The sequence below is a fragment of the Leguminivora glycinivorella genome, chromosome 13, assembly GCF_023078275.1.
Source record: "Leguminivora glycinivorella isolate SPB_JAAS2020 chromosome 13, LegGlyc_1.1, whole genome shotgun sequence".
NCBI lineage: Eukaryota > Metazoa > Arthropoda > Insecta > Lepidoptera > Tortricidae > Leguminivora > Leguminivora glycinivorella.
Genome location: NC_062983.1, coordinates 10457649 through 10470690, shown reverse-complemented (window position 1 = coordinate 10470690; position 13042 = coordinate 10457649). Strand labels below are relative to the sequence as shown.

The following is a 13042-nucleotide window of genomic DNA, read 5'->3' as shown; positions in this document are numbered from 1 at the left end:
TGTTTATATACAAATAATTACCACCGATCTCAGACAGCTCTAACGAATTCGCTGATATTTGCTATGTGGAAATTTTCGATTGTGAAAAATCGATTTAGCTTTCTAAATCCTGGGAAACGCGAATTTTCGTGTTTTCATGTGTTTAAATACTTTGCTTTGCATATTTTTGGTCTTACCTAAAGGTATCAATGCAATGAATGAAATACAAAAATAACATTAATGGTCTATTTGCGCCAATAAATAGATGAAAAATTAAAAAGTAATCAGTAGTTTGTAAATGTTAATTTATGAGATATAACAAAGCTCCAAAGATTACTGTCAATGGCCCTTGAATAGAAGACGCTGAATTGAGGTAGCCTAAAGCACGTCCTTCCCTTATTATAGTTAGTACTGAATCCATGACTTCTTCATTGTTGGGTAGAATCTGGTCGGCAGGTACAAGATGTCCATAATGACCTTGATCTCGTAATTCGTAGACAAATGTAAGAGGGATACGATGTTTTTCTTTAACCCAATCCAAACTACTTCCCGTTGCGTCATCTAAAAGAAAAATATTTTTGATCACTCGCTTTTTGCCTTTTCCTATCACAATTTTCTGCTAAATGTGACAAGCTATTATAAAAAGCCTTTATTTTTAGTTAAATGACACACAATTTTAATAAATTTAGATTGATTAGAACAAATTGAACAAAATATCTATATATTAGAACAAATTAAATCATTGTCATTTAAAAATATTTTAATTTGTATTTTTGGGGGCGCCATAAGCCTTCGGTAATTGTGTCATATACTTGGAAATTTCGACCCTTGCTTTCGTGATCTGATGGCCGAGTGGTTTTACAGGCATCCGTCCGGTTAACGGAGTACGCTGGTTTGATTCCAGCTTGGGACACTTGGAGGCCTTGGTCACTTTTTCTTTGTTATGACGTTTATTTAATGTTAATTTAGATAACTTACAGATTGTTTCCGCTATGTTTCCAGCTACGTACTGTGTTCCGTAACGTACTGCCAGCGTTTCAATTGCTTTTCGGGCAATTTTCATCTGTAAAAAGCAATAATTCATTTTAATTATTTTATTAGTAAAATATTTAAAAATAAGTATGCGCTTGAGGACCAAGTAAACAACTAATGTCCGAAAGGCTCTTTTGGAAACATAAAATTAGGACTAAACTCACTAAATCCACTCCGAGTCCCCCCCGCTGCAAAGGAGCCCATCACGCTCACCGCGTTGCCACGTTGAACCGCGATGGACAACCTGTGCAACAGGAACGACCCGGAGCGAGGGTCGTGCCCACGCTTGGTCTGCCTCCCGCTCAATTCCCTTTGGCCTCTGCGCACCAACAGCCAGTGGTTTTTAGTACTTCTGGACATTAGTTGTTTACTTTTTTGGTATACTTGGTTATATAACTTGCAATTATTCAATAACTTGAAAATATATAAATTTGATTATTACCGAGTCATCGTAATTGTCCAAAGGTTCAGTAGTATTTCCATAAGGGAACATAATCATTTGCCTGAACGCATGGAAGCTGATGTACATTTCCATATTGTCTGCAACACTATCTATAAAGGTAGATAAAGCCCTCGTTTCAGGCTCGGAAAACGGGCCAGTACCAGCATAGTTGTCGCTGCTGGGATCTGTGCTGGATCCATTTACTGCAAAAAAAATGCTTTTTTTAATACGTCAATGTATCATCTCCTCCCTTGTTCCACGTTATGTGGGGTTCATCCCTTTCCATTCTCTTCTATCTTTCGCTATCTCAGCAATTTACTTTTTTTTTTCTCGTATCCTCTTTCACACAATCCATCAATTTTTTTTGTTTGGGTTTACCCCTGTCTCGCCATTCTATCAACATTCATACGTATCAAGACCCATTTAATTATTTTACGTATATTTGCTTCACGAACGCCAAGACAACGAAGGACCAATTTGGCATTTTTTCCACATTTTGTGTTAAATAGACTGGTAAATTTTGAGCAGTTCTTTACTTTTGGATAATTATAGATGAAATAACAAACTGAGCACTTACGCATCCAGTTGCTGTCCCAATTTCTGTTCAAATCGATGCCAAATTCAGTTCCAATGGGACGTCGGCTTTTACGCCAGAGTCTGAACTGTAGATGAAAAGAAAACAAAGCATGAGAACAATTATATTCTCCTATTCAACACATTTTATAAAATTAATGCATATTCGGGGTCAAAATGCTTATTGTTTTTAATGCTTTGGCATATTTCATCTAAAGAAACATAACGTGACTCAATATGTTAAAAAAAAAAACTTAAACTTACATCGGTCCAAGTCCAAACATATCCATCAGGGTTGATGCATGGAAATATATACCAATCAAAATCTCTAGCAGCAGCTTGCGTTTCAGGATCATCACTATACAGAAGCTGACTAATTATGTAGTTCACTGTTGCGTAAGATAACCATTCTCTAGAATGTATGCCTCCTTCAATGAAAATAGTCTTTCTGCCACTACCGTGCGAAATTTTTAGTCCCTTAATTGATCTCCCCTCGTAGGATTCACCGATATTGAGTAATGTAACAACATCAGTATTGGCAGCAGCTAAATCATCAAGCCAAGCGTAAATGTCGTCTAAAGGAAAGTACGCATCCCAAGTCATGGAGTGAATATTACGTTGAATATATTTCCCGTGTTTCTCGTTACTAATAACCCTGTTAACAAAATGTTCGGCTTAACAGCATTTGCATTGATATTTTTAATTTGTTTATTTAAGATTTATTTAGAACTTGATAATGGTTTATTATTCACTTACGTTTGTATATTTTCAATGCTCACGTCTGCATCTATGTTATTAGCTTTCAATATATCATCAAACGTTTTTCTGGTGAAGTAACAACGCTGACAATTTCATCAACACTCACTGGATCTTTAAAAAAATTTAACTGAGGATTGGATAGCATGGAATTCAGTATTTCCAGTTCTTGAACAGTACTAGGGGTTACTCTATATAAGGCATAATTAGTGAAATTAAACTGTTCACTACCGGCGTAGCTACTTAGTATAAGCAAGGTGCCCAGAAGTTTCAACATATTGTTCTGTAAAATAAAAAACTTATTAAACTTATTGACTAGGTCATGCTAAGTATTCACTGTTTTAATATAATTGATTTGTACAATATTAGTTTTTAGTTAAAATATTCGATATTTAAGTATTCAAACTTTGTTATTGCAAAAATGAATAATAAAAAGTACAAGTTTAGTGGACTTGGTGCCTTAAGGCATTCCTTTCCAGTCAACAATTTCATAAAACAGAGATAGTTAGTTTGGTGCAAGATTATAGAGTCTGTATGAGTTTAGAATGATTAGATGCAAGTCAAAACTATTGTAAAATAAACATACACAAAGACAATAAATAAAAATAAACATCTTCAAAACAATGGTACTTACCTTATCCAATATGTTTAAGATATAAAGTAATATCTTTAGAACGTCCCATTTTAAGCCTTGTCCAATAAAATAATTATCAAAAATACAGGCTAATCTATATGGATTACATTTCACCGCTTTGACATAAATGCTCTTTTATCAAAATTATCAACGATAAATACCGAACATCATTATCAATGTTTCATAAAATTAACTGAATAAATTTAAGACGAATAATATACATATTTATTTATTATTATTTATTTCATTTGGCTAGTTTGTGGTCAAGAGTAAGTCCATTTCATAATAATAAAATTAAGTCCCGTTTGCAACAATTTTATATATGTGTAAAAATCGTGAAAGTTGAAATAAGTTTTACTACAGTAAACATTGAAGAAGTGAATATTACACAGAATTGTTTTGCTTAAAGAAAATAAGAAAAAAACACTTGAAGCATAAAATCACGAAGTTAGATACGATCTTTATAATGATAAATACAAATATATTAATAATAACAAATTAATAAAAGTTAAAAACATATCCATTGAAAAACACGTTAAAGAAGCATTCCATGGAATAGGCTACTGGTGTCCCGTACAAAGACGAATTATCTGAAAATTGGCTGGTGTAAGAGGATCCTTATCTAAGGTATTGTGAAGAATTATGTACAGACAAATTATCAATTGCTTTAAACGCTGAAATAGAAAAATCGCAACGTACGAAATACAATGCGACGTACGGGATAGCCCATAGAATGTTCCTAAACTATATGAGCATGAACATGTAAATGATTCTAAAGATGTCGATGTTTTATCTTCCTTTTAATTTACAAGATATAACAAAACTCCTAGAATAACTGCAAACGATCCTGAAATGGTAGAAGCAGAACTGAAGTAGCCCAAAGCTCGACCTTCCCTTATTAAGGCGAGTACTGAATCCCAAATTTCTTCATTGTTGGGTAAAATTTGCTCAGCGGGTAGAAGATGACCATATTCACCACGGTCTCGAAGTTCATAGATGTACGTGAGAGGTATACGTAGTTTTTCTTTTACCCAGTCTACACTAGTTCCCGTTGCTTCATCTAAAAAAATCAGTTACCGTTATTGGCTATTTCAGAAGTTCAAAAAAGTCAAGTGACTGACCGCAACTTCCATTAGCTATAAAAAAATTAATCTTGGCGACTTTTTGTCTTAAATCTATCCTTGGGTCCTAAAGCCTCCTAGAGATAAAACAATTTTAGCATTGTACGCAGAAACCTTTCATTAACAGTGTTTACATGTTTATAGCATTTTTTTAAAGATTTATGTGACTAGCATTTAATGGACAATAAAATACGACTATATGAAAATTACTTACAAATTACTTCAGCCACATTGCCAGCCACATATGGCGTTCCGTATCGCACTGTCAAAGAGCCTATAGCTCTGCGGGCGATTTTCACCTGTAATAAAAAATAAAACAATAAATTAACCATAAAAAAGGGACTTTGTAAACATACATAAGGTCTTGCCTATATTCCCAAACGTAAGGGCAGAGTACATGAAACCGCTCAAGCTTCAGTGGCACTCTTGGCAACAACTAAGGAGTTGAAAAAAAATACTGAAGTGATATAGAAGTGACAGGGTGCCAGCCTATCGCTGACGCCACAATTTAACCCATATCCCACAGATTACTTCTACGACGCCGACACCCACAAAAGTACAAAAATATGGAGTTGGTAAGTGAGCTACGAAATCGCATGGACAAATTATGAATGAATTTCGTTGATAAATTCGCCATGCACTTTTTCAGCTCACTGTACATTAATCACGTATTATAATCTTAATCAGTGTGACTAGCACGTTTTTTTAATACGTAGGTATGTTATCTCGATAGCGTAAAAATTTTGTGGAAAAATTATATGTATATTTTATTGCAGTAGGTAAAAATTTGGCCCTCTGGTCACTTTCTCCATAAAATTGTAATTTTTCATGATGTCGCTATCGTGTAACACATTAAAACTCAAGATAGGCACGTAGGTATAAAACAAAAGGTAAAATTAAAAGAACGCCTTCCTACAGTACAGATGTAGTGCGAAAAACTTATCCTTCGTATTTTTACGGAAACGTTTATATTTGGTATGCTAGTCTAGACTGTGTCAGTAGTAAGTAAGTTTTGTACTGAGACTGACTGAAATAGCATGACACGTTCGTGCGTTTCCGTAATAAGAAGGAAAATATATTCGCACTAGTACATCTGTAAGTTCGTTTCAAAAATCAACTTACGAGGATCAGCATGAATTAATAATTACCGAATCTTCATAATTATCCAAAGGGTCTGTAGTATTTCCGTAAGGAACCATAAGCATTTGCCCCGAAGAATGGAAGCTGATATACATTTCCATATTTTCTGCAACGCTTTCTATATAGGCGGCTAAAGTACTTGCTTCGGGTTCGGAAAACGGACCGGTACCAGCATAGTTGTTGCTAGAAGCATTATTGCTGGAACTTTTAACTGTAAAGATAAACATTTTTCATTCTAATTATTTCACCAGTCAATTAACTCTTTCTGCAAAGTTCTGCAGGATAGTTTAGATCAAAATAAGTATAGGCACTATTGACCTCGCAAATCAGAGAGATAATTATATAAGGTTTAGATTTCGACTGTAATATTGACACACCCTTTTTATCATTTATTTTTATTGGAATCGTAACATATAATGATTACTTAATGTTAATTCTGCTTACATTTGTGGTACTATTTTTCATTTATTTACTTAACACAAAAGTTACTTACGCATCCAATTGCTGTCCCAATTTCTGTTTAAATCAATTCCAAATTCAGTTCCAACGGGACGCCTGTTTTTACGCCACAGTCTGAACTAAAATAGAAACCAAAACATTAAAAAAAATCTTCACTATAATAATTTAAAAAAATTCAATGTGTTCTTTAATACATATAGAAACTTACGTCTGTCCATGTCCAAACATAACCATCAGGGTTTGTGCAGGGAAATATGTACCAATCGAAATCTCTAGCAGCAGCTTGCGCTTCCGGATCTTCACTATACAAAAGCTGAGTAATAATATAGTTGACCGTTGCATAAGATATCCATTCTCTAGCATGTATACCTCCTTCAATAAATATAGACTTTCTACCGCTGCCGTGAGAAATTTTAACTCCTTTAATTTCTCTTCGTTCATATGACTGTCCTCCTTTTATTATTGTAACAATATCACTGTTGTCAGCAGCTATATCATCAAGCCAAGAGTATATGTCTTCTAAAGGATAGTACGCGTCCCATGTCATAGATTGCACATTGCGTTGAATATATTTACCGTGTTTTTCGTTGTCAATTACCCTACAAACAGAAACATCTTAAATTGAGTTGAATTGAGAAAAAAAAAGTTGAATCATCTTTTCACTGATCAAACAATCATGTGATACAAAAGGTTGGCTAATCGCGTTTGACCCTGAATTTTATTTTTAATATATACTCTCATCTCTGTGTGACCATTATTTTCCGTGCGTTACCTATATCTTCTCACTGTTCAATAAGTCCTATGTAATATTATGTTTTAGGGGATCATGCTTAAATTACTTACGTTTGTATATTTTCAATAGTAACTTCAGCATCAATACTATTTGCTTTTAATATATCATCAAACGTTTTTCTGTATCCAGGTGATGTTACTACGCTGACCATTTCATTGACACTTACTGGATCTTCGAAGAAATCTAACTGAGGGTTAGATAGCATGGAATTTAGTATTTCTAGTTCTTCAGCGGTGCTCGGGGTTACCCTGTATAGGGCGTAATTTGTGAAATTGAACTTTTCACTATTTGCATAGCTGCTTAATAAAAGCAAGGTGGCTAGTAGTTTTAACATATTGTCCTAAAAAAAAAAAAGTAAAATAAGCAATTGTAGGTACTTACATACGGTTAGGGAACTACTCTGTTTTTTTTTTGTTGGATTAGCGTATCACAGTGCACAGACATAATATATTTTTTGCAACCAAATGTTCGGTGTATTTAAAACGGTTGTGAAATAGGGTGACGAATGACAATTATACACACTGGTTACAACAATTTTGTTAATTTTTATTACTTTTTCAAATAAAATCAAACATTTAAAAGGGACATTAAAATGGGATTTAACTGAAAATCACAATATCAAATGAAATTAAACTAAAAAAATTATAAACTTCAGGTTTGTGGTTAATTTTACCATGTTTTTTTTCCGATTAATACAAACGGATCATGCTTAGTTATAAGAGACTTGCACAAAAATATTACAAATTAATTTATTTGTAACGAAAAAATATTAATTTCTAAGGCCACTTACTTGTTTTCAATATGTCTATGAACTAAATAATAGCTTTGATAGTATATCTTTTAAACCTTATGTTATAAACCTATTATCGAAATGTAGTCTAATCTTTATGGATATGGTTTAAAGCTATTTATTGTTTTTAGGATTCCGTAGTCAACTAGGAACCCTTATAGTTTCGCCATGTCTGTCTGTCCGTCCGTTCGTCCGTCCGTCCGCGGATAATCTCAGTAACCGTTAGCACTAGAAAGCTGAAATTTGGTACTAATATGAATATCAATCACGCCGACAAAGTGGTAAAATAAAAAGTGGAAAAAAATGTTTTGTTAGGGTACCCCCCCTACATGTAAAGTGGGGACTGTTTTTTTTTTCATTCCTACCCCAACGTGTGATATATTGTTGGATAGGTATTTAATAATAAATAAGGGTTTACTAAAATCGTTTTTTGATAAATTTAATATTTTCGGAAATAATCGCTCCTAAAGGAAAAAAAGTGTGTCCCCCCCCTCTAACTTTTGAACCATTTGTTTAAAAAATAATATGAAAAAAATCACAAAAGTAGAACTTCGGAACTTGAGCCCCTACACTGAGCGTGGCCCGACACGCTCTTGGCCGATTTTTTTTTATTAGCACCAAAATATCGTCGACCGAGTGTGCTGATAGGTGACCCAGGACTCTATCTCTGACTTGCTTTGGCTGGCGTTAGGGATATAATTAACGATCGGGTTGAAATGAAAAAAAAATCTAAGAGGCGAGGTGGCGCTGTGTAGTAGAATTTTTTATCCTATAGACAGGTATTTCATTCACCATTTTCATCCAACAGCCTAGTTCATTTTAGATTCCATGAACTCTCAAAGAATCTTTGCACCCTGGCGGGTGCTGCTTCTGCGTGTGTCCCATGACTCATACATTCCTTATGGGTTTCCTATAATCTGCATATCTAAAACTTTTCAGAACAGTTTCAGAGATTAGGGGCGGAATATTTATTGAAACTTTATTGCACAATGAATAACGGATTACGCCCTTAACTACCAGTTGACTAGGGCAAGACACAAATTCTTGAATTCAGCTTAGAGATAAAATAATGAAAAGGCAAAAAAAAAAATCTGGCTTAACTGCGGTGATGTGGTCGTGGGTTGAAGAAGTTCCATCCAAACCAGTGAATTTTCTCTCTTTTAATTTAGGTATGTACCTTATAGGTAAACATCGCTTGCAGACCAGAAACGTCTGCTTGTTTCGAAATTTATTCTCGAATTGTGTACAGATACTAAACTTAATTGTTAATAATTCAAATTCAATCACCAGGTTTCAAATATTTTATTACTCATTATTTTAACTTAAGTGCGTTTTCACATTATCCGATCCGATATCGGATATCGGACCGATAATCCATACATTACAGGCGCCATCTTGGATTTTTTCTATTGAAATCCTTCCGACATCCGATATCGGATCAGTCAGCTCCGATCTGACCAGCTTCGAGGAAGAATGCTGGCCGGTTAGAGTTTCGGGCTATTTTTATACCGGTGATGTTTCGTCCTGGAATAATATTGACAGGAAATAAGTATGCTGGAATTCATTAAATTGTTAAATCCATTCTTCAAATGTTTAACGATGCCCTTTTGTACAAGTATCATTATCATTAGTTACTGAAAGTAATATATCAATACTATTATGACTAAAAGGTAAAATCAGACTAATAAAGGGAAAAGATTCTGCATGAGAGCAGTGCATTACAGTGCGCAATTGCGTATGCATTTGCATATATGGTTCCGTTCGGCTCACAGCTGACCGTTAGGGAAACAGACTTGTTATCGAAAAAATATATAAACCATATTTAGGAAGACATCGTTTCTCCATCCCACATCGATTTTGTTTAAACAGTAATTATTTAGCAAGTATTTATTTTATTATCTGCCCGTTGTGATGATCTCCGGAGGTCATTTTCAAATAAATATTTATCCTTAGTATATAGTGCCTCTTGATGTAACGCCACGCAATTTTATTATGGGAAAACAAACATCGCTCTTTAGTGATAACAATGCTTGCTGTCTGCTACATGTATAGTCATTTGTTTTGCCTCCAATGTGTGCCAATAAAGAGTATTCTATTTTCTATCTCTCTGTCAATGTCCAATGGTTTGAATTAGTTGAATTCTTTACCCTCATGTGAAGTACCAGCAGTGACCAAAGTGACGATGTTACTGTGCTGTTCAGCTAGATGTTGGAACCAGTTATTGATATTCTCCAGAGTGTGATAGCCTTCGAAGTGCATGACGGGCTCACGAATCACACGAGGACTGCGTTTCTTTCTGCTGTTTACTTGAGCATCAATGGCTCTGAAAAAGTAAAGTAAATAATATAAGCACTTAAGCTTAAGAGGGCTTTCGTGTGAAAAACAGTGAAATCGCAACCGAGCGCTCGATAATACCGTGTGTGGTATCAAATTAAAGGGCTTTGCGAGTGGTTTACAAATATATATCACATTATAGGACTTTTTCTACTTGGTCTAACAAAATATGAGAAAATGTCCAAAAGTGGTAACAATTGTACCGGTGAATGCTCGTTTTCAAAAAATTGCCAAAAATTAATAATAGCAATTTATAATTACTAAGGCATAAAAGCAATTTAAGTAAACGTTGCAGATTAATTAAGTACAAAAATTACTTCGATGTGATGTAGATTTTCAAAGAAATTGACACTTAATTTTGGCTGATTTCTGAAAAAAATTGAATTCGTCTTAGCCTCGTTTACTCTTTTTCAAAACCTTATAATAAAAATGTAGTCTGAGAAGATTGCAGTACAGGCTATACTAATTATAAATTTACCTGTTTTAGTATTCAAAATTGTCCAAATTTTACAAATAAGATCGACTAATTCCGCTCTATATGTGAGTTTTTCTAAACGTGCATTAGAGAAAAATTCATAATTAATTCAGTGAGTTAATTTTCAAAAATCCAGTCTTACAAAAATCAAGATAATAAGACGCTCTAACTGAAACTTGAAGTAAATAAATCCATTGGATAACGGAAAGTGTAGTATTTCACCGACTAAAACTATCAATTTTACATTCTTACATTATTTTGACGTTTTTTTTGAAAGCAGCCTTAAGCAGTTAATACACCTAATTAATTTATTTATGATGATGGCTTCTCTAAAATGCTATCACAGCTTCCCACGGCTTACACCAAAACCTTGATGATGCTTTGACTCCAAGAAATGTATCAACACCTCTAAATTTTTATTGGGTTGGTAAGAAAGTAATGAGCGAATCATAACCAATATTGTAATTTTTATTTAATTTATTATTTTAATCATTTATCAAAAATATAACGGCCTTCGTTATCTACTACTTGTCTCCATCGTTCTGGTAAAAAATGAATAGCATCGGCGAAGAAGTTCTTAGGTTTAGATTAAAAAACCTCAGCTATGTACTGTCGTAGATGGGCTTGATCATCGAACTTTTTTTCATTCAAGGCATTGCTTAGCGATCTGAACAATGCGTAATCCGTAGGTGCCAAGTCTGGAGAGTACGGTGGATGAGGTATCACTTTCCAACCTAGCTCCAATAGATTTAGCCGAGTCACTTTTGCAATGTGTGGGCGAGCATTGTCGTGTAAGAAAAAAACTTTAGCATGCTGTGGACGATTCTGACAGATTTTTTGGTTTAAATTTTCAAGCTGATTACAGTATACTGATGCGGTAACAGTCATTCCACTTGGTAGGAGTTCCCAGTGAATAATACCATGAATATCCCACCAAACGGACAGCATAACTTTTTTCGGGTGAGGCTCTGTTTTTGGTGCCTCTATTCCTTTTTCGTTTGGAGCTAGCCACTGACGTTCGCGTGTGTGATTTATATATAAGACCCATTTTTCATCTCCAGTGATAAGATGGTCCAACCAGTTGAATGTGCGGCGAAAAGACAGAAGTTGTATGCAGATATCGGCACGGCGGTTTAGTTGATCTCTATCAAGTTCGTGCGGTATCCAAACACTGTATTTGTAGTTTTTTCCCAACTCGTGTAAATGTGTTTCTATGGTGACATGAGAGCAGCCTAACTCGGTAGCAAGAGTACGACTCGTTAGCCTCGGATCTCCTTCAATTAAGGTTTTTAATTTGGCCACATCAATCTTCACCGGTCGACCAGACTTAGGTTGATCTGATAATGAAAAGTCGCCACTACGAAACCGCTGGAACCATCGTTTCGCCGTGGCCTCAGACACAACTTCAGGAGCAACACGCTGACATATATTACGCACTGCTTCGGCGGCTGAATGGCCAGACTGAAATTCATATAGTAAGCAATGCCTTACATGCACTTTTAATTCGTCCATTTTCTTCCTTATATTAGCTCGGCGACAGCTAGTGAATGACTTAGTTGTCAAAGCGGACCCCAGGCTCCCATGAGCCGTGGCAAATGCCGGGATAACGCAAGGAGGATGATGATGATGACAGCTAGTGAATGACTGACGAGAAACTGTGCGACTCGCCCTTTACATACTTTCGACCATAGAAGATTCTAGAACTCTCTCAAAAATTTTATGTGGAATTCAATCGATCGCTCATTACTTTCTTACCAACCCAATAAATAGTAAAGTGAGTAGTTGTTAGGTTCTATTCACTTTCTCCATACAATGAATGTTATTTTCCATGACTGCCTACATTTTGTTGCATTAGTTTTCACAGTCGCATTGAGTAGTACAATATAACCTACTCGTAGCAATGACATTGACATTTGTAAAACCTATGTTTCCTAGGCTATAAGCACACCTCGGACACTGGCGATCAAATATATGAAAGAGGCGCGTTCCGAGCACACAGTCACCCCCGCACGAATGGAAAACGTTTGTCTCGAACCGCACCAGTGAGATTTTGTCCCGTGTCCCGGCGCGCTGTTGGCGTCACGTCCCGTCAGCTGATAACAGCGCTGACCCGGCGTCTCGCGGTCTGCTCCCCGCCGCGCTCGTACAAAATGACTTGTGGCTCCATGGTCCTACATGGCTCCAACACAGTCGCGACTCCTGGCCTATACACAAACCGGTGGTAAACACGAATGAGGAAAAACGCAATACACATGATTCGGCAAGTCTTAGTTACGCATGTGTGTCCACATTGCCTCCTTCCCCGGACGACGACACTCTTATAACGCTATTTTCGTCGCTAGGTAAATTAGTTCGCGTCACAGCATTCATATTTCGTTTCTACAATAAATGCAGGAAACATAAACAAACATTCCCAAAGTACGTCACCGTACCAGAGTATAATTTTGCATTAAATCGACTAATATTGATTACACAACAAAAAGTGTTCGAAGACGACATTAAAAGGATTTCGTC

General features: G+C 35.6%; 1 protein-coding gene across 1 annotated transcript; it reads right to left on the bottom strand.

Annotated features, from left to right (window-relative positions):
- Positions 1 to 211: 211 nt before the first annotated feature.
- Positions 212 to 10042, bottom strand: LOC125232724 (zinc carboxypeptidase A 1-like). Its single transcript, XM_048138483.1, has 13 exons — positions 9867 to 10042; positions 6980 to 7269; positions 6345 to 6735; positions 6171 to 6255; positions 5686 to 5888; positions 4752 to 4836; positions 4226 to 4476; positions 2783 to 2868; positions 2291 to 2681; positions 2031 to 2115; positions 1454 to 1656; positions 958 to 1042; positions 212 to 540 (listed from the first exon to the last, which is right to left on the bottom strand). Exons 1-13 carry the CDS (start codon positions 9870 to 9872, stop codon positions 281 to 283), a joined length of 2421 nt encoding a protein of 806 aa, XP_047994440.1. The 5' UTR covers positions 9873 to 10042; the 3' UTR covers positions 212 to 280.
- Positions 10043 to 13042: the final 3000 nt, after the last annotated feature.